General features: G+C 45.1%; 1 protein-coding gene across 1 annotated transcript in view; it reads right to left on the reverse strand.

The window, feature by feature from the left end:
- Positions 1-283: 283 nt before the first annotated feature.
- BCAS1 (brain enriched myelin associated protein 1) overlaps positions 284-19,752 on the reverse strand; it is a 37,503-nt gene continuing 18,034 nt past the window's right edge. Inside the window, exons 7-13 of the mRNA XM_039719116.1 lie at positions 16,943-17,247; positions 12,088-12,109; positions 11,583-11,750; positions 9,028-9,090; positions 5,268-5,516; positions 1,249-1,587; positions 284-1,190 (exon numbers count right to left, since the gene is read on the reverse strand). Of these exons, the coding sequence (XP_039575050.1) occupies positions 1,513-1,587; positions 5,268-5,516; positions 9,028-9,090; positions 11,583-11,750; positions 12,088-12,109; positions 16,943-17,247 (882 nt within the window). The 3' untranslated portion in view covers positions 284-1,190; positions 1,249-1,512. The remainder of the gene's footprint in view (positions 1,191-1,248; positions 1,588-5,267; positions 5,517-9,027; positions 9,091-11,582; positions 11,751-12,087; positions 12,110-16,942; positions 17,248-19,752) is intronic.

Consider the following 19,752-nt stretch of genomic DNA (forward strand, 5'->3'; position numbering starts at 1 on the left):
GCCTCACACTGACCAAGAGCAGGTTTAGGTGGGATATTGGGGAGGAATTCCTGGCTGGGATGGAATTCCCAGAGCAGCTGTGGCTGCCCCTGGATCCCTGGCAGTGCCCAAGGCCAGGCTGGGCACTGGGACAGTGGGAGGTGTCCCTGCCATGGCAGGGTGGCACTGGATGGGCTTTAATGTCCCTTCCCACCCAAACCCCTCTGTGATTTTATGCTAATCAATCATCAGGCCATGGGGATGTAAATAACAAACTTCGTTTGAAAATTGAAACAGCAGCTGATTTTTTGTTTCAAAGGATAAGTATTAGTTTATTTAAAGATAAGGATGTCAAAATATACAGTATTGCATCATTTAGATCAGTGTGGATTACAGCGTCAGGCCCCTGGTTCCCTGTACAGGCTAGGATTGAACGAACAGAAATCTTAATTTTCTGTAAAATTTATTAACTACAGTTATTACAGGGGTCTTGTGAAGCAGAGAGCTGCCTGGGCAGCTTTGATTTTGGTTTTTTATTAGGATTAATTACAAGTATGGATATAAACAAACATCAGGGTGAACAACTAAGTTTCCTATGATCTAAGGAACATTAATTCCGGGCTGGCAGGCACAGCCCGGCGTTAGGGGACGTGGCTGCCCTCTTGTGTCCTATTAGAACTTTAAATAGATTTTAATTTGTTATCCCACCCGCCCGGCCGAGAGAGGATCTGCCCCAATCACGGCAAGCTTTGCATTTTAGCGTTTTAATTTACATTAATAACCATCAGGAAGCAGGACTCGGTCACCACGGGTCTGCCGGGCTGAAGGGCTCAGCTCTCATTCCAGCTCTGTCGAAACCCCACCAGAAGTGACTCGGCTGTTGTTACCCTGCAGCAGAACATTTCTCCAGGGGATTTGTGTTTTCCTGGCTGCTTTCAAGCTCTCTGAAGCAGAGGATTCTCTGCCCGTGCCTCGCTGCCCTCCTCTGTCACCTGCGTGCTTTTCCTGCCATTTATTGAATTCTCTGCCAGCCTCGGACCTGACTCACCCTCTGCACACTTCAAACCACCCACAGCACCTTACCTTCAACACATCTCATGGGATCTCAGAGCTGCTTTCTACAGGTGAGGAACAAACCCTGCAAAGACAACCTCCAAAATGACAAACCCGGCAAAAACAACCTCCAAAATGACAAACCCTGCAAAAACAACCTCCAAAATGACAAACCCTGCAAAGACAACCTCCAAAATGACAAACCCTGCAAAGAACCTCCAAAATGACAAATCCTGCAATGACAACCTCCAAAATGACAAACCCTGTAAAATGACAAACCCTGCAAAGACAACCTCCAGAATGACAAACCCTGCAATGACAACCTGAAAAATGACAAATCCTGCAGAGGTACCCTGTGTTTGCTTCAGCCTCAGGTGTTTGTGACAGCCGTGGGAAGGAAAAGGAGTCATTTCTGCTGCCAGGAAGGAGTCATTTCTGGAGCTCCCAGAGAGCTGCTGAGCCTCCCTCCAGCAGCTGGCACTACTTGGATTTCCCAGCAGGGAGGATGGACACGGGATCTGTCTGCACTTCTGCATCCGACATCCTTTTGGAGCCCTGTGGAAAAAAAGAGACACTTTTAGAAACATTTCCAAGCATTTCTGAATGGTCAAGTCTGGAATTGTGTCCTAGACTTTTGCTGCCAGATATTTCCCACTGATTTAACCTCCCTGCTTTTCTTCATTTAATATGCACAAATACACGAGCACCATCTGCATCGTGAGAACCACACAAAGTTCCTGCCTAAATGTGGGGGTTATTTTAATAGAATTGTCTCAATTGGCATGGAAACAATTGAACTGGGCTCACCTAGCAGAGCCAGGCTGCTGTGTGTCTGTAGTATTGGAGTTTTGGCATAACTTTCTCTACCGTTTCCCTGCCCTAAACGCTTCAGTGCAGCCCTGCTAGGAGTCCTTCAGGCATGATGAATGGTGTATTATAGCCAGCCCCGCTCTGCTCTAGGTTAAAGGAACATTAAATACTTTTATGCATGACAGGTATTCGACAATGTTCGAGTGATAAAGCTTTTTTTACACTGCAAACATAATTCTGGGTTTGGAACCACTCCAAGACACTAATCCAGCTTAGATGAAGGAAATGTATAGCTCTAACTATACCAACTACATTTTTCACTAACTGATAAAAGCTTGGCTCTGGTTTAAGGTGCCTGACCTAATTTTGCTGCCCTTGAAGCTGCCAAAACTTCAGCAAAACGGACCCACAATCAGTGTTTGAGGTCAGGGTTACCACTGTGAGGTGTCGGTACCCAAATCACGCCTTGCTAAGCAGAAAATCCAACATGACAAAGCTCAAGGTGCCTCTGTGCTTTCCCTAGGATAGGAACCTGGCAGAATAATGTGTGAATTGTGCCTTCCTGGAAACCTGAGTCACCACTTGAGGAGGATTCTGTGTTACTCATGGAGAGTGAAAGGTCTCGACTTCTTCATCCCCTTCAGGGAAGTAAAACCAGCAAGGTTTTTATACTGATAAGGCTCCACCTCACTGATCTTCCTTTAAGGTTTCACCTTGGAGGATCTAAGCATGAAAAAGGGCAGCCAAAAATCACAATGGACTGAAAAATCCAATCTAAGCTGATTGTAGCCTTGTGAGCTGAGCTGGCTGCAGTGGCTTCACTTCTGCTTCCCCTGGTGTGTGTGTGATCTAATACCTTTAGATCAATGATTACACCTCCTGATCACGTTGGAGAGGCGGCTTCGCTTCTGCTTCCCCTGGTGTTGAGTTTGGAGGATGCTCTAGAGCAGAATGAAAGGTTTGGCCATTTACAGGTAGCAGCAAATCCATCATTTATCCACCAACCAATACCACGTGAGCCACTCATTCCAAATTTACCCAGAAACCATAAAAACCTCCACATCAGGTAAAGATTTCCCACACGACAGTAGTGGGGTCTGCCAGCTTCAGCTCCTGTCTGAGCACGATGAAGTCACTTCTAAACTGATCAGGGAATAAGATGATGCAATTTGCCTTTTTTCCTATGAAAGGGTGGAGGGAGGAGACAGGAGAGGAGGATTCTCCTTGGAGATAATCCCCATTTTGCCTCTTTTAGCACCCGTTTTGCAGAGGTCACTTATTTGCTCACTGCAGTCGCCTGCTGCACCAATTTTCAAGGTGGTTGCTGATTAAAGCAGGAAGATCAGACTGGCTGATGATTCCTGTTGAACTGGAATTTCCAAGCCCTTCTTTCTCGTGAAAGAAAGAGCTTTTTTCTGCCTTCTTTAAGGGACAGATTCCAGCTCTGCCCTGGGATTCAGGAGCTCAGGTACCACCAGCTCATGGCTTTGTGACAGAGAGCTTGGAACACTTGGGCAGAGCATTTTAAAGGGCACACACAGCAAAACATTGGTGCTGGAGTATTTTTCCCCCCAGGTTTTGCTCAGGAGAAGCCTGGGTTAGTGCAGCACATACTCTGATCAGAAAAAATCCGAATACTTTCCACGTGCTGAGCACTCCCAGCTCCTGACAAACTGGACTATGAGTTATTCCAGCTCAGGAAACAATGTTATTAATCTTTTTTTCCCCTTTCTTTTTCTTTCTAATCTAATCTTTCAAAGACTCCCTAAATACATTTGCTACAGCTTATAAATTAATCTCTTTTACCATAGAAACAACCTTATCTGTGCTCAAACCCTGCAGCTGGGCACTGATGCTGTTTGCTTGTAGAAGTGGCTCCAGTTGTAGCCAAAATTTCAGCATTTTTAGCCAATATTCCAGCATTTGTAGTCAAAATTTCAGCATTTTGGCCAAAATTCCAGCATTTTTAGCCCAGCTGGGAGCAGAGGCTGGAGCTGCAGTGTTGAATCTGCATTCCTGCACTGTGACATTCCCAGGGGACTCAGATCCAGGGGAGGGTGGTGTTAAAATGCAGAACAGGAGCTGCTGGGTGAGCACAGGCTGGGAGAGCTGCTGGATCCCCTCTTCAACATCTCCTGCTCCCCTTTTACCAACAAAAAGCTGCATTTCTCTGCTGAGTTGTTCCCAGACAATCGAGGTGTTATCTTGAAATGGCAATGCTGGCATTGGCTGGTGTGTGTGATCTAATACCTTTAGATCAATGATTACACCTCCTGATCACGTTGGAGATGAGGAGATTAATTTTTTATCATTGCAGAATAAGTTTCTTAGCTCTTGGTAATCCTGAGGATATTCAAAGAGAGGTAATAATACTAATCCATAATAATTTTCCATGAGACTTTTCCCATACACAGACCTCATTGTTATGTGGTTTGCTGCCACTTTGAAGCACAATAAACTGACCAAATCAACTTTACTGTTGTCAAAAATTTCTTTTTTTTTTTGAGTTAATGGGAGAGGGAAGCTGCAGGAGCGCTCTCTAAAGTTGCAGCAGAAGATAAGGGACTGCACAGCCAAACTGAGGCAAACTGAAAAAATAAATCCTACAGAACATCTCCACTTCCTCTAGGTTGATTCTGTTTTATTCCTCAAATGGTCTTTTTAGCTCTTACAATCTCCTCCCTTGATCTAAAAGCTTTTCTTGCCCTTTCAATCTGAGCCACCTCTCCTGCCTCTCTCGGTGTGTTTCATGAATTTTGAAGGTGTTTCCTCCAGATCTCCCTTTCTGGAAGAATTCTAAATGTGTGTCTCTTGTTAAACTCCATAAAGGAGTTTTGATTTTGATCACCTGCCTTGATTTTGACCTTGCAGGGATTTTGTTTTGCAGGGATTTTGTTTGGCAGGGATGTCCCAGCTGCACCCCCAGGGGTCAGGCAGGTTCCTCAGGTGAACCAGCCCCACCTCCACTCTCCCTTAATGACCACCCTGTAATTTGTAGGAACACTGAGTCATCCCCATGGCCAAGCCATGAACCCCAAACGCAGTGCTGTGCCAACAATTCCAGCTCCTCCTGGGCAAACCATCCCTGCCTCAACCAGCACCCCAAAAGCAAACCCCCAAACCATCCCTGCCTCAACGAGCACCCCAAAAGCAAACCACCAAACCATCCCTGCCTCAGTGAGCACCCCAAAAGCAAACCCCCAACCCATCCCTGCCTCAGTGAGCACCCCAAAAGCAAACCACCAAACCATCCCTGCCTCAATCAAGACCCCGAGGCCCGAATTTTCCTTCCTTTCCCAAAACCTTGCTGTTCTTTGTCCAAGTCCTGCTGGTGAAATTGAAGCACAAATCCCACATGGATCAGAGCTTGTGTGCCTAAACCAGCTGGAAAACAGCAAAAAAAAAAGGAAGATAAATGAACGTACAAGGCCTTTAAAAAACCCTCCCAGGGACTGCCTCTTCTCTGTCTTCTTGTAGGAGGGCTCCTTGGCGTCCCCGCCGTTGTGGATGGAGTCAGGGTCAGCTGCTGGCTGCTCCCGGGGCTCTGGCTGCTCCCTGCCCTTCTGCTTGCCCAGCTCCACCGTGGACTTCTTGTCTTTGGAGCCCTCTTTGCTCCTTGGGCCCCCAGGGTCGCTCTCAGATGGGGCAAGAGGCTTCTCCGTGGCGTTTAAAGTCTGCAGAGGTTTCAAACAGGGCAAATAGAAAGAGTTCAGAAGGAGATCCATAAATATGTTAGGGGAAAAAAATATAATTAAAAAAATGAAAAGCCACCTGGCAGGAGGAGTCCTGCTGCCCAGCAGGTTTGCATTTCCAGAGGCTGGGATGAACTCCTGCAGTGTTGGCTCAGGGAGCTGGTGGAATTCCCTGAGCCAAGACTGCGGGACCAAACCATCCCTGCCTGGAACAACTTCATGGATGTGTCTGCTGGGGCTGCTTGAGGAGGCAGAGAACATCACTGAGAGACACTGCCCACTGAAATAGCCCCAGAGTCTGCACCCCAAGCAGGGAAAGCACCCAAAAAGTGCAAGGAAAAGATCTGAGAGAGGACACAAATCAAAAGACCCCATAAAGCAAAGGGTGAAAAATTCCCAGTGAATGAGCAGCACTCCACCCAAAAATTATCAACACAGGGTTGGCTGTGGAGAGCCAGAATATCATAGAAAATTTCATGTACAAGTGCAAAAGAAGAGACAGGAAATGTTCCAAAAAATCACAATCACCAAGCACCTGTCTAGAGTAAAGGGGAAGATTCTGGACCTCAGAGAAGTTCAGGATATATTTGAAGTTCACACAAGGAAAATAATATCTGGCAAACAAAGGATCAGACAATGGAATCGTCACTGTTTGGAAAGCAGTAAATGAGGGTGTTTTAGCCAGGAAATCTGCTTGCAAATAGGATTTTTTTTTTTTTAATGCAAAAAAACCCTAAACCCCAAACCCATATGGCTTTATTTATTGCCATCATTAAAACAGCACAAATTTGCCATGTTGAAAAGCTGGAAATCTCACATCTGCCCTCAGGCCATGGTCCAAGCTTAATGCTGTGTATTTTTCCAGCTTTGGGAATTTTACCATTAGTCTTGAAATATTTGGTGTTCTTCTGAAGGCCTGGGGTTATGCGCTCACACGCCAGGCTTAGCTTTCATTCAAAACAAAAACATTTTTAGATATCATGATTTCAGAGAAAACCCTGAAAGCAGAAACTCGAGAGAAACAGAATGCAAATACACCTCTTGTGTTTAAAAATAAAAAACATTCAAGCCCGTCTAGTTTTGGGGAAACAAGAATGAGAGGGGACAACCATCCTGCTGCTTTGCCTTTTTCACTCAGTTCAGCTTTTCTCATTGCCCAGTCTTAAAAATGTTCAGTGTTTAAATCACAGAACCCATTTAATACATTCAGGCTTGACCAGGAGACTCAACTCCTGCACTAAACACGAATTTCTTTTTCCAGAGATTAATATATGTGGTAAATATTTCCTCACCCCTTGGATTGCTCTGCTCTCAGACTCAAAAAATCCAGCCAGCAGCTTGTCTTTGTGCAGGAGAACATGAAGGAGGGGATCAGCAGATTTAGGAATTTTTCAAGCAGGTTCAGTGGGCTCAGAGGAGAGCAGGGCTGTGGTCTGGGCTCAGACACCACACATATCCCACCTGTGCCCCTCACCTGGGCAGTGACACTGCCATGCCCAGGGGATGCAGGAGCTCTCCCAGCACAAGGATGGGCACAAAGCCAATGGAAAGTTGGCTTTCAATGAACTCTGGGAGCTCTGAGCTGCTTCCCAAGACCCTTCTCACTGAACTGGCCTCAGCTCACCTTTGAAAAGATTCTCTGGTGAAATTGCAAAAATCCACCTTCAAAAATTCCATCAACAAACACAGCTCTGGGACTGAGCCCAGCCACAGCCGAGTTCAGAGGGGCCTGGAATCCTCAGAAACACTCTGTGCAATCTGTGGCTTTGCTCTGTGGGTGTAAAATTAGAGCTTTCCTCCCCACATGTGCCTGAGACAGCGCTGCAGCCCCAGCAGAACCGTCCCCATGGCTGAGAGCAGGTGGGGCCTTTGATGTCAGGCAGACTAAACACTTTTAAAAAAATATCCATAATACATTTCCCAGGCAAAAAATACTCAATTCAAACCCTATCAGATAATCTCTTTGAGGTGTTTCATATTAACCTTGAAAGGCAGGAAATTGGCAGATTTGATATTGATGGGAGCAGCTCAGGAAATGCGGAGTGAGGCCAATGAATAATGAAAGATGTTAATGCTCCTTATTCCAAAGGGGAGCTGCTCCTGGCACTTTGCTTTGCCTCCCTCAACACCAGCAGTGCCACTGAAATAAAAAAAGAAAAATGGACAGCATTTTCCCTGTTATCTCACAGGAGACCTTGGGCCAAGGCTGATTTTTAAGCCCAGGATTTCTGTGGTTTTGGAGCAGTGCTGAAATTTCAGGAGGGTGCAGAGTGGCAGGGATGGGAAGGGGAGAAGAATCACAGCATTCCAGAGACACTGCAGCATAATTTAAGGAAATTCTTCCAAAGAAATCCTCAAAAAAGGAAGAAGTCAGCAGCAGATTTAGTTTTCCTTGGGCTCCTCTGAGGAATAAAACTGTTCTACTTTACACCAGGGCAAAGGAGAGAAGGAGGAAGAACAATAAACTGATTTACAGAAATGGAGGGAAGCTGGCTGCTCATTAAAATAATTAAATAGATCCAGGGCTGAAACTTTTGGTGTCTTAGCCAGATCACTTCACAAAGCTCTTGTATGAAATAAGGATTAAGTGTCACAAGACAAGGCCCTTCTATATTTAGGATGCTTTTAGAGACATAATTCGTAAAAATTAACCTTGGTGTCATCAGACATTGTGAAAATAGGAAGAGAGAGATATAATTTCACAGCTATTTAAAAGAGGAAATTCTGAAATGACAGTTTTGAAGGCAACTTCAGTTTTCCTCTTAAAGGAAGCTGTCTATAGACAAAACTTTGTTTTAGTTCTCATTACTGAGAGATGAATTCTTCTGGATATTTTCACTTGCAGCAGATGAGGGTTTGACTCTCAAATTAACAGAATTTGTATTTCTAATGAAAATATTATTTTTTTTGGAGCATTTTGAAAGCCATGAAGAATAGAATGAAAACACCACACCCAAAGTTTGGGTTTAGATTTTATGAACACAGAACGAAAGAAACAAAAACAGAACAAGAAACAAATATTTTCATGGCTTTTGTTACATTGCAGTGAACAGTTTTCATTCTCATTTTCAGTTCTCTTTTGTAGAGTTTCCACCTAAATTATTCTTTCCTCAGAAGTCAAGTAAATCAACAAGGTAAAAATAATTCTGTGTGTATTTAGCTCCACTGCCTGAGCCAAGGTTCCTGCAGAAAGTCAAAAAGCAGCAAGAGAGAGGAAGAAGATTGTACATAAACCCACTGATTATTTTAAGAAAAGGAACACACCCGGAAAAAGCTTTTAAAAAAATTGATGTTGACTCTTTAAAATCTTGTTCAATATTATGAGCAGATAAAAGAAACAGAGAAGCTGTGTGCAAATACACAAAGCTCAGAGTGCAGCACTCTCCTTTCAGTGACTTTTCCAGCTCAAGAGGCAGAGCTGTGTGAAGGGAGTGACAAGAACCCATCACCAGAGGATGAAGAAGGCCAGGCCAAAGATCCAAAGCCCACTTACGTGGTGTCTGGGGCTGGGACCCTCTCCTTCTGAGCGGGGGCTCCCTCCATCACCCCTGACTGACTAAAACAACAGAGGGTCCTGTTGGAGGCCTTCATTCAGGAGGAAAGCTCCCAGGAATCAAGGCTTGATTCAGCAACTCCATTTGGGAATGTCCCCATCTCCAGGTGGGTTTTGCTGGCTCTGTTCTGTGGGGTTGTCTCTTGCCAGCCAGGTTTCCCACCAAGGCCTGAGCAGGGATCATCTCAGCCACTAAACAAGAACCTGCTGCTGGAATTTTCTAGGAAAGAGCTTTTCTTTGCTTTCCAGAGCCAAATCTGTCCTACAAGACCTAGTGGGACTTGCTCTCTGTTTACCCACCATACTAAGTGCACGTGAATAATTAAAGCCCACTCAGCTTTAGAGGGATGTTTCCATATTTTGTCATCAGCATCCATTTAATCCTGATTTTTGCTTTCCAGTTTATTCCTGCAGTCCTTAAACCTCTAAAAAATAATCCTCCTTGGTTCCCACACTTCCCAGCCAGGACAATCCAGGCAGAGCCTGAGGCTGCAGCACTGGGAGGTCACTCAGAGCAAACCTTGACTCAAATACCTTTTTAAAGGTAAAAACCCATTTCCATCTAGATTTAAAAGTGAGAAACCCCTGTTTGACCAAACTGAGTAAACAGTACAAGCTTTGTGAGAATTAGGTTAAGCTTAAGTTACAATCAGAGCTACAAAAGGGACAACAGGAATGAGCATTTGTGTTTAAAAATGCGTTGGAGGGTTCAGTGTGCTCTCCTGGGTGCCTCAAAAGCCACAGAACTCAGCAGCAAAGCGTGAAATAAACTGCAGGATTTCAGAGTGCCCAAATTTAAATGTCATTTTTCATTGCAGAAGTTCAATGAAAACAATGAAAGGATGTGACTTTTGTTCTAAATTTATCTCGGGCGGAATTGTGGTTTGCTGCAGCTCTGCGTTGGTAGAGCTGCAACAGCCCCAGCCTGCTCCCACAGATGGGGTTACTGCAGCCCTGACTTTCCTACAAAACCACAAAAATCAATGCATGGCAGCAGCACGAGAGAAAATTCAACCACTCCATGACAGCTCATGGCTTTTGTGGGGAAAAGCCTGTCCCTGGAAGGTGCCAGTGCTGAGCCTGGCAGGGTTTGTGCTCGGGAGCTTTATCTGTGCAGAGGTGCAGGGGAGGAAGCACAGTGTGGGACAAACCCGGTCCAGAGTGCATGGAGACGGGCTGTGATAAGATCTGCTCTGCATTTGGGTTTTAGCAAGTCCTCAAATGCCTTTAGAAAAAAACCAAACCTGCTCTAACAGCATCAGTGTTACCTTTTCCCCTATAAACACCCCAAACCAGATAAAAATAGCCCTGCTTTAGCCAACCTCTCTAATCCACCTCGTATTTTTATTGTTATGATTATTTTGAACCAAAAGCAGAGTAAAGACCTTGAGGTCTAGACAAAGCTCCCTCTTGCTGCCAGTGAGACGAGGATGAAACAACCCCAAGGATTTCTCTCCAGAGCACTGCTGACCTCTTATCCTTGCCTCTGGTCACTTTGGTTTGCTGCTGCCCACAAGTTCTCAGCAGTGAGCAGGGTGGGTTGGGATGTTTTTCAATGGAAGGGGGTGAGGACAGCCAACACCCCGCTACATTTTCATCAATAGTTGTGACAACATAGTTATTCTCAATTCTAAATGCTATTTATTGCCTAAAAGTTTGATTATGTGGGGAAGCAGGGCAGCACAGGGACTGCAGATGATTTGGGAACAATTTTCCTCTGGGAAGCAGGATGAGATTTCTACCTTTCCTCTTTCCTTCCTGATGGACCTTTGCAGGAGTGGCTGCCTCCTTTCCTTTCACGTGCCAGTTTACCTAACCTACAGAAACTGCCAAAAACCGTCCTGCCACTAAAAATACAGCTCCCCAAAGGCAGTGCAGGACAGGACACGGCACAGGAGGAGTGACAGTGCCCTGGCCAGCAGGAGATGGATTTGGAGGCGGGGTTGGAGATGGGCTCCTCCAGGGGCTTCCCACGGGGGATGATGCGGTTTGTGAGGTGGAGCATCCTCGGTGTCGCGACCCCTGGAGCTCCCTGGGCCACCTCGGCCGGGAAAGGGCCACCGGAGCCCTCGGGACATTCCGGGAGGAGCCGCGAGAGGGAGATGCAGGACGGGGAATGCGCGGGGGGATGTGGGGAGGAGTCCCAACTGCGAATCCCGGAGCATCCTCATCCCTGAGCATCCCTCATCCCTGAGCATCTCTGAGCATCCCTAAACATCCCTCATCCCTGAGCATCTCTGAGCACCCCTCATCCCTGAACATCCCTGAGCATCCCTGAGCCTTCCTGAGCATCCCTGAGCATGCCTCATCCCCGAGCATCCCTCATCATCCCTTATCCCCGAGCACCCCTCATCCCTGAGCACCCCTCAGCCGTGAGCATCTCTGAGCATCCCTGAGCATCCCCCAGCACCCCTCAGCCCTCCCAGACAAAGACAAAGTGTTTTCCTAGCCTCTCCCCAGCCCTCTGAGCTCCCGAAGGGAAAAGCTGCTCTTACCAGCTTAAAGAACTTCCTCAGGTTTGCCTTGGGCGTTTTGCTCTCGGCCCCTCGTGGTTTCACCTCGGCGCTTTCCGTGCTCTTGCTCTCGTCCCTGTCGGGAGCCACGGCCTCCAGAGCCACCTCTGCCTTCTCATTGCTCACGGCCTCTGCTTCTTCCGAGGAGTTCTGGGGTTGGGAATAAAGTGGAACAAACATTCTGGCTCAATCTGTGAGGAGCTGGTTGAATTCTTAAAATTTTACAATTAAACAGGGCATAAAAACGTCCTCAGCTTTGCTGTTCTCTTCGTGTTGCTTCAGGAATTTGATTGATCCCAATTGAAAGGAAGTGAATAAGTGTTAAAGTCCCACCAGTTTATATAAACAAGAGAAATAACCTTTCTTGTGCTGCTGGTTCCCAATCACAAGAACCTAGCTTTGATTACAATGTAAAAAGAATGAAAACGAAATTCCACACAGCAATGCTGTCCTGAGGAGATGAGGCTCAAGTAAATCCAGAAAATACCAGAAAAACCATACTCAGGAATCTGCACTCAAAAGCAGAATTAAGTTTATTTGAAACACACTATGGACACTATTAATTGCTGAAACCTGGCCTTGGACATTTCCAGGGTTGGAGCAGCCACAGCTCCTTTGGGAATCTGTGTCAGGACCTCACCTCCCACCCAGGGAACAATTCCTTCCCAATATCCCACCTAAACCTCCCCTGTGCCAGTTTGAAGCCATTCCCCCATCCTGTCACTTGTTTATTCTTATTTGTCACCACATTCTTTTATTTGGACTCTGCACTTTTATTGTGAACAAGGATATTTCCTGTTCCCATTTACAGCAGATTTTCTGTGTGCTGTTTTCATCTCCCTTTCTGAGCAAATGAAATCCCAGTTTATTTAGTCCTTCATGCAGAAGCCATCCAATACATTTACTCAATATTCCATCACACCTTTAGTTCTGTCATATTTTGAAGTTGCAGGGAACTCCACATTCAGGAAGGGGACTCACCATGGACTCCTACAGCAGCAGGAGAGATTTTGCTTTGTACCTGACTTCTCTTTAGTGGAAGAAACAACATTTTGGGGGTGGGACAACAGGGAGAAGAATGATGAGGGAATGAATATTCCTTATCCCCTGCTGCCTGAGATGGCTGAAGCACATCCCACCTCCCCATGGAATTGTAGATTTAATTTATATTTATGAACAGCTTTGAGATAATCAATCTCTAATAATTTTACTCTGGATCTCTGCCTGTTCACACAGCCTTATCATCAACTCCCCATCTATTTGCTGGAAGGAAAAGATCCAGGGCAGAGTGGAAGCAGTGGCTCAGTAAAGCAGGGCTCAGCTCCTGGGATCTCTCCAGAGGGGCAGGTTGGGATCACTCTGCTGTGCCCCAAAGGAGTTTTGTCTCTGCAGCTCTGGCTCTGCACTGGAATTGGTGGCACAACCAACAAAAGCACCCTGGGACCAAATGCCAACCTCCAAAAGGCACTGCCCAGTTAAATCAGGGTTAGGCAGCTATTCAGGGATTGGGTTGTTTCAAGCATCAGGGATTTTTGCACATTTCTTCAGGAAATTCTTCTGCAGAACAAGGGGGGGATGGCTTCACACTGAAATAAGGGAAATTTAGGTTGGATATAGAGAGGAAATTCTTCCCTGTGAGGGTGCTGGGCCCTGGCACAGGTGCCCAGAGCAGCTGTGGCTGCCCCTGGATCCCTGGCAGTGCCCAAGGCCAGGCTGGGCAGGGCTGGGAGCAGCCTGGGACAGTGAGAGGGGTCCCTGCCATGGCAGGGGTGGCACTGGGTGGGACACTTTAAGGTCCCTCCAACCCAAACCATTCTGGGATTCCATGTTCTGCTTTCACCCAGTAATTAACCAGTTTGCTGTTTGCACATCAGTAAAAAGAGCAAGATTTTCCTGCAGTTGCATGGCAAGAGTTGCTTAAAATTCAAGTTTTTTAAGCAAACACATCTGCTTTTAAAGACAGATCCCAGAGCAGTGTAAATAATGCTGCCTTGATCACCTTCCACCCTGGCCTGGCCTGCTTTGATCAGATAAATGTGAAGCATCATGTTTCTCTGCCCTGATCAGATATCTACCAGGCCTTGGAAGCAGCTTTCCAACACAAATATTGGAAATTGCCCACTGTAATTCCCTATTAGTATTCCTTCTGAAAAAAAAAAAAAAAAAAGAAAAAAAAAGAAAAGAAAAAGAGAAATGCTGGCACAGCAAATATTTGAGTAACAGTTCTGAAAATTCTCGTGAAGACTGATCAGGAAATGGGGCAAATACAAAGTGGCTCCCAGCTGAGAAGCTGAATAAGGAATTTTTCATTTTCCCTTTCCATATTTATTCATGTGCAGGCAGAGCAGCAGCATTAAGTGCCACGTGTTGACAGGCACTTCATTAGCTGCACTTTGAAGTGAAAGCTCATCAGAAGATGGATATTTAAGAGACTGCCTGGAAAGAGAAGCTGGAGCTGAATCCTGCATCTATTGAGTGTTGTGGTTGCTGTTTGTGACTTCAAAAGCAAAGCTACTCCTGACTCTGAATTCTGCACCTATTTGAGCTTGGATTCTCTGTCCTAGCAAAAGGACAGAGCATTAAATGTGCCAGAAAAAGATAAATTCACTGCAGAACACCCCACAGAGTCTTCAAACCAAGCTGAGTTTGAGGCCAACCTGTTTCCTTTTGGCTTTTTTGTACATCTCTCCTCTTTATTTATTTATTTTTTTAAAATCCTTGATGCTTCATTAAGAAATGACTGAATTCAGATGGATTTATTGCTGCTTTACACTGAAACTACACACAGCAGCCTGCCAGAAGGCCTCTTCTCTCCTCATTTCATCCTGATGTTCAGCACACATCCTGCTTCCCAGCTCTGTTTTCAAATAAGCCAGACTACTCAGAGGAGGAGGTTTCTGTAGCAATAACAACCACAGAAAAACCTCCCTCTCCCTCTTATTCCCAACTTTCCTCTCATTCCAAGCACCCGATTCCCTCAGTTCCCCTGGAAATTCAGTCCCAAGTGGCAAATGTTGGATTTGATTATTTTCAAGCATGTTTACTCTGTAAATATCTAAACACCTTTGTTTTTTTTAACATAAATAAAATATCCAAACTGCATCTCCAGTGGGAAAACTCAGCTAAAGAAGCTGCAGGAGCAGCAGCCACTCAGGGGCATCTGGGTGTTTGGAAGCAGCAAATTTCTGGGATTTGAGCTTGAGCAGAAGCCCAGAAAAGCAGTTATTTAACATCCAGTGACAGGTCCCATCCTTCTACCTGCATTCTTTGTGCTTGTAGTCCTCAACTTGTTCTTTAAAAATATGTGTCTTTATAAGTGTATTGCAATATTCACATTCCCATTCAGCTCAGGTAAATCACTGGAGAGAATTTAAAGGTATTAACAGATTTTTCTGTGTCTGCAGCTTCCAGTGCTCGGGGACACAGAACTGGGTGTTTTCCATGGGAATCCCACATCATCATCAGGGATGTGCTCATGTCACCTTCCAGCAGGAGGCTCGGATGCCTGGGATCCAAACCACGGGTTTGGATGTTTGGGATCCAAAACACAGGCTCGGATGCCTGGGATCCCAAACACAGGCTCGGATGCCTGGGATCCAAAACACGGGTTTGGATGTCTGGGATCCCAAACACAGGCTCGGATGCCTGGGAGCCCAAACACAGGCAGCACACAAAATGCTGGATACCCAGGGCACGGAACAGCCCTGCCCCTGGAACTCGGGCAGAGCTGCAGCTCTGCAGGTGCTGGAGGCTGGTTCCACCCAGCCTCTCTCATTTTTGGGCATGAGGTGGGATTTCCTTTAGCACAGACATTCAGTGATGGGGCTCCTGATTTCAGCAGGAAATCTGGCTCCTACACGAAGGAGGAGCCAGTTAAGTTCCTCCCTGGCCAGGGATGTGAGCTGCATCTCTTACCCCTCACACTGAAGAATGCCCTGAGCTGTACAAAATTCCCAACCCATCTGGCCAGGCTCCAGCAGCCTGGGCAGACTTTGGGAAGTTCTCCACAGAACAGGTGAGATATTTTGCAGGGCAGGTGAGACATTTTGCAGGGCAGTTATTCTGCAGGAGCCAAGAACTTTTTTTTGTGGTCAGCTGTGACAAACAACATCCAGAACAATGGGAGGTGAGAACAAAGGTGAGGATGCCACGGGCTGGCTTCAACATGGGATTCACCCTTCTCTTCCAAGGGAAAATTCCATAAATCAGCAGAGTTATATGCAAAATTAGCATGGAATGAAGGACAAATATGCATGGATGGGAAGAGCATCACAAGCTGCTTTAGAGTTAGGATTTTGTAACACAGGAGCCTGAAAATCAATGTTTCTGTTACCTCACAAACTCTTTAAACTTCCATTAAATATTCCAGGGAATTTTCTCACTACAATTTATTGCAAGATTAAGTATTGGAATGGCATCATAAAAAATGCCAGTCAGGTTTGGTTTGTACCAGGAAACTGTAATTAATTATGAACAAGTCATTAATGTTTTAATTTTATTAAAAAATGAAGCTGAGATATCAAATTTAAGGTTTTGGGAAGAACTGCACACTTGAATTCATTTGGAATATTATTATTCCTTCAGTAATATGCAGATTACTTTTTTCCCCTCAAAAATGAGATAGTGGAAAGAACATTTTTGGTTTTAAAATGTATTAAAGAATGCCCTATGCCCTTGATTATAAAGCCCCCTACTCACCAGAAATTCCACGTGGGTGTCTGGAGGGAGAACTAAATATTAATTATGTTCCTCCCCCACTGGAAGGGTCCCTGCTCCTGCATTCTCTGGGCTAAAAAGCTGCAATTCTCTGCTTGCCTGCCGTGATTATCCTCAGAGAATGCAGAAATCTTTAAATACAGAGCTTGAGACTAAAAATTTTGGTTAATTTTTGGTTTTTAACATAAAAGCTTATGTCTTCTGAAACAGCCTTTGCTTGACTGTGCATTTTAAGCCCTTTAAAGTACTCATCAAACCCAGATTTTTTTTCTACTCCAAACTAAATCAGAATTAAAATAAATTAATTTTCTTGTTTGCAGTGAGAAATCCCTATTTCTGCAGGGAATTCCATGTTCCAGCCTCCTCTGTGCTGTATTAGGTGCCCCAAAATGCCAATTTCAGCCAAGTTCTGGTGTACATTAATGACACAAAACCTGACCTGTGGCTGGGCTGAGCTCCCAGACCTCTCTGGTTTCAGGCTTTGGTCACTTCTACACAATTCATTGTTTGTCAGCGCCTCTGATTTTGGTTTTTAGTGGCCAGGGGGGTTTAGTCTGTGTTAGTAACTGGCAGGAATTATTGCTCCAGGAATTTCTCCAGGGATTGCTCCAGAACCCCGAGCTCACAGAGGGCCCAAGGAGAGGAAGGTGCAGCTCAGGATGGTTCCAGAAATGCTCCCCCAGGGACCTCCAGAGCTCTGCACATCTGGCCAGATGTTGGCAAAGAACTCCTCTCTCTGTGCCAGCTGTGACTGCTCAGGGTTCTGCTGCTCCTGGAGCTCCATACCAACCTTGTGCCTAAAGAGTTTGCTAAAGGTGCTGTGGCCCAGCCTGGGGCTCTCTGCCTTCTTTTTCTTGGCTCCTTTGGAGGGGGATTCTGCTCCTGCCTTCGGGCCAGGCTGTCCCCCAGGGCCCTTCTCCGCCTTGGAGCCCTTGGCACAACAGCAGTGCAGGTGAGGGTTTGCTGCAGATATTTGCTTCATCAAAGACATTATTCCATCATCACACACGTGGGATTAAAGGAAAAGATTCCCTCTTAGCTCTGGATAAATTGTGGGTTTTTTCCTGAGTGATTTCTCAGCTCTCATCAGAGTTTTTTTCACACCAACAGCAAAATAAAAGCCAAGGCAATCCACCTGATTCCAAATTAAACCACAACTTTCCCTCTAAAACCTCCACTAAACTGAAACCTAAATCCCACAAACATCTGCCTTTCCAAGTCATGAAGAAGCAATTTAGGATTTGTAATTTTAAAACAGGCAAATATATAAATCTTTGGAGGAACCTTCAGTCTTTTTATTGCAGCATAATAGGGACTTTAAAATGTTTTATATAATGCATTATTTAGGAAAAGGGCAGTGTGAATATTCATGATATACACTGCCTAAATATTTCAAGCTTGCATTAATGCCCTTGAAATTAATTAATTAATTGTTCACAGTCCCAGGATTTAAAGCAGGAAGATGCCTTTGACTACCCAGCATGGAGGAGGATGAAGGATTATTCCTTACTAATTCTCACAGCAAAAATGACCCATTTCCCTGCAAAATTCCTGCAATTCCTCAACACAGAGTGACACAGGATCACCTCACGGTCTGCCACAGGAGGGTGAGGTCAGGACTTGGGGCAGACCTTGTGCAAACAATCTCTTGGTTTGTAGGAACTGCCCGAGCAGGTGTGACCGGGCTCTGAACCGGTGTGGGCACAGAGGAAGGGACAGCCAAGAAGGGACAGCCACTGAGGGATGGCCACTGAGGTGATGCCTTTAGGTTTAGCTTTTCTATTTTCTATTTTTTTTCTATTTTTCAGGTTCTGTGCTGCTTTGGTGTGTGGGTCTGGGTTCACATCAGGGGATGGTGAGCTCTGTGCACAGAGCAGGGACCTGTTCTAGGTCAGCCTGCCCAAGGCATCTGAGGGACTGCCACCACCGAGGGTGTGCCCGGCTGCTGGCAGCACACGTGGCCCAGCAGCTGATTAGAGCTGGAGCCAGCACTGTTAAGAGCCTGACCCTACAGAAACAGAAGGGTTTTCCCCCCCAGGGGGTGCTGGGGCACTGCCCAGGCTCCCCAGAGAACATTCCCTGCTCCAAACCCTCCAGAGCTCCAAGAGTGCTTGGACAAGGCTCTGGGTGGGATTGTTGGGGGTCTGTTCAGGATGAACCTTTGGATCCCTTCCAGCTCCAGGATATTCCATAATTCTATCATTTGAAGGCACAGCAGCCACCCAACAGCCCCACAGCACTCAGGAACACTTCACTTAGCAAAGCTTTACCTTTAACACACTTCAGTTGGTTTTTTTGGGAAAAAAAAGTACCATTATTTCTTATCAGCCAAAAAATCTGCAGCTTTTCTACCTGGGAGCTGATAAATTAACCTCCTCAACATATTTCCCCTTTATTGAAGTACAACTGCCATATCAGATAAAGGAATTCCCAATAAAAAAGAACTCCCGTTTAATCTCCTGTAAGGAGTTTGCACATCCTGCAAGTCCACCTGGGTTTGTTTGCCCTGCCAGGTGTGCCAGCAAACCAAACCCACCCAGAACAGTCCTGTCCAAATGACAGCAGCACCAGCAGTCACCTGGCACAGGTGACAGGGTCAGGGAAGGAAATGGGGTTGGTTCCCTCCAAACTGGATTGTTCACCACCTCTGGGAAGAGCTGCAAGGCTCCCTGAGCCTGGGCACTTTAATAACTGCATTTTCTGCATTGCTTGGAAAAGCTTCACACTATCTGATGATTTTTAGAGTTATTCAGAGTTATTGAGAATAATTTTCAGAGTTATTCAGAATTAAATCCCCCATGTACTCACCAAGCTTGCAGCAAAGACTGAATATTGAATAGGACAAAAGAATAAAAAAAATAGGAGAAACCCCAAAAATGGGATTTTGGATAATATCTGTATAGGAAAAACACTTCTATTTTTAGGGTTTTATTCCTTTTTTCTTAATAAAGTTTTTTCAAGGCACAAGGAAAACTGTTGTACAAGCAAACAGAACTTTTTTCTGGACTCAAAGTTTTCATGGAAATTTTAGATGAAAAACCAGCAAAGACTGAATATTGATTAGGACAAAAGAATAAAAAAATAGGAAAAAACCCAAAAATGTTGTGATTTTTGGCTAATATCTGCACAGGAAAAACACTTCCATTTTTAGGGTTTTATTCCTTTTTTCTTAATAAAGTTTTTTCAAGGCGCAAGGAAAACTGTTGTACGAGCAAAAAACTTTTTTGTGGACAGAATAAAAAAAATAGGAGAAACCCCAAAAATGGGATTTTGGATAATATCTGTATAGGAAAAACACTTCTATTTTTAGGGTTTTATTCCTTTTTTCTTAATAAAGTTTTTTCAAGGCGCAAGGAAAACTGTTGTACGAGCAAAAAACTTTTTTGTGGACTCAAAGTTTTCATGGAAATTTTAGATGAAAAACAAGTCAGAGAAA

The sequence above is a fragment of the Passer montanus genome, unplaced genomic scaffold, assembly GCF_014805655.1.
Source record: "Passer montanus isolate IOZ18808 unplaced genomic scaffold, ASM1480565v1 scaffold41, whole genome shotgun sequence".
Classification (NCBI taxonomy): Eukaryota; Metazoa; Chordata; class Aves; order Passeriformes; family Passeridae; genus Passer; species Passer montanus.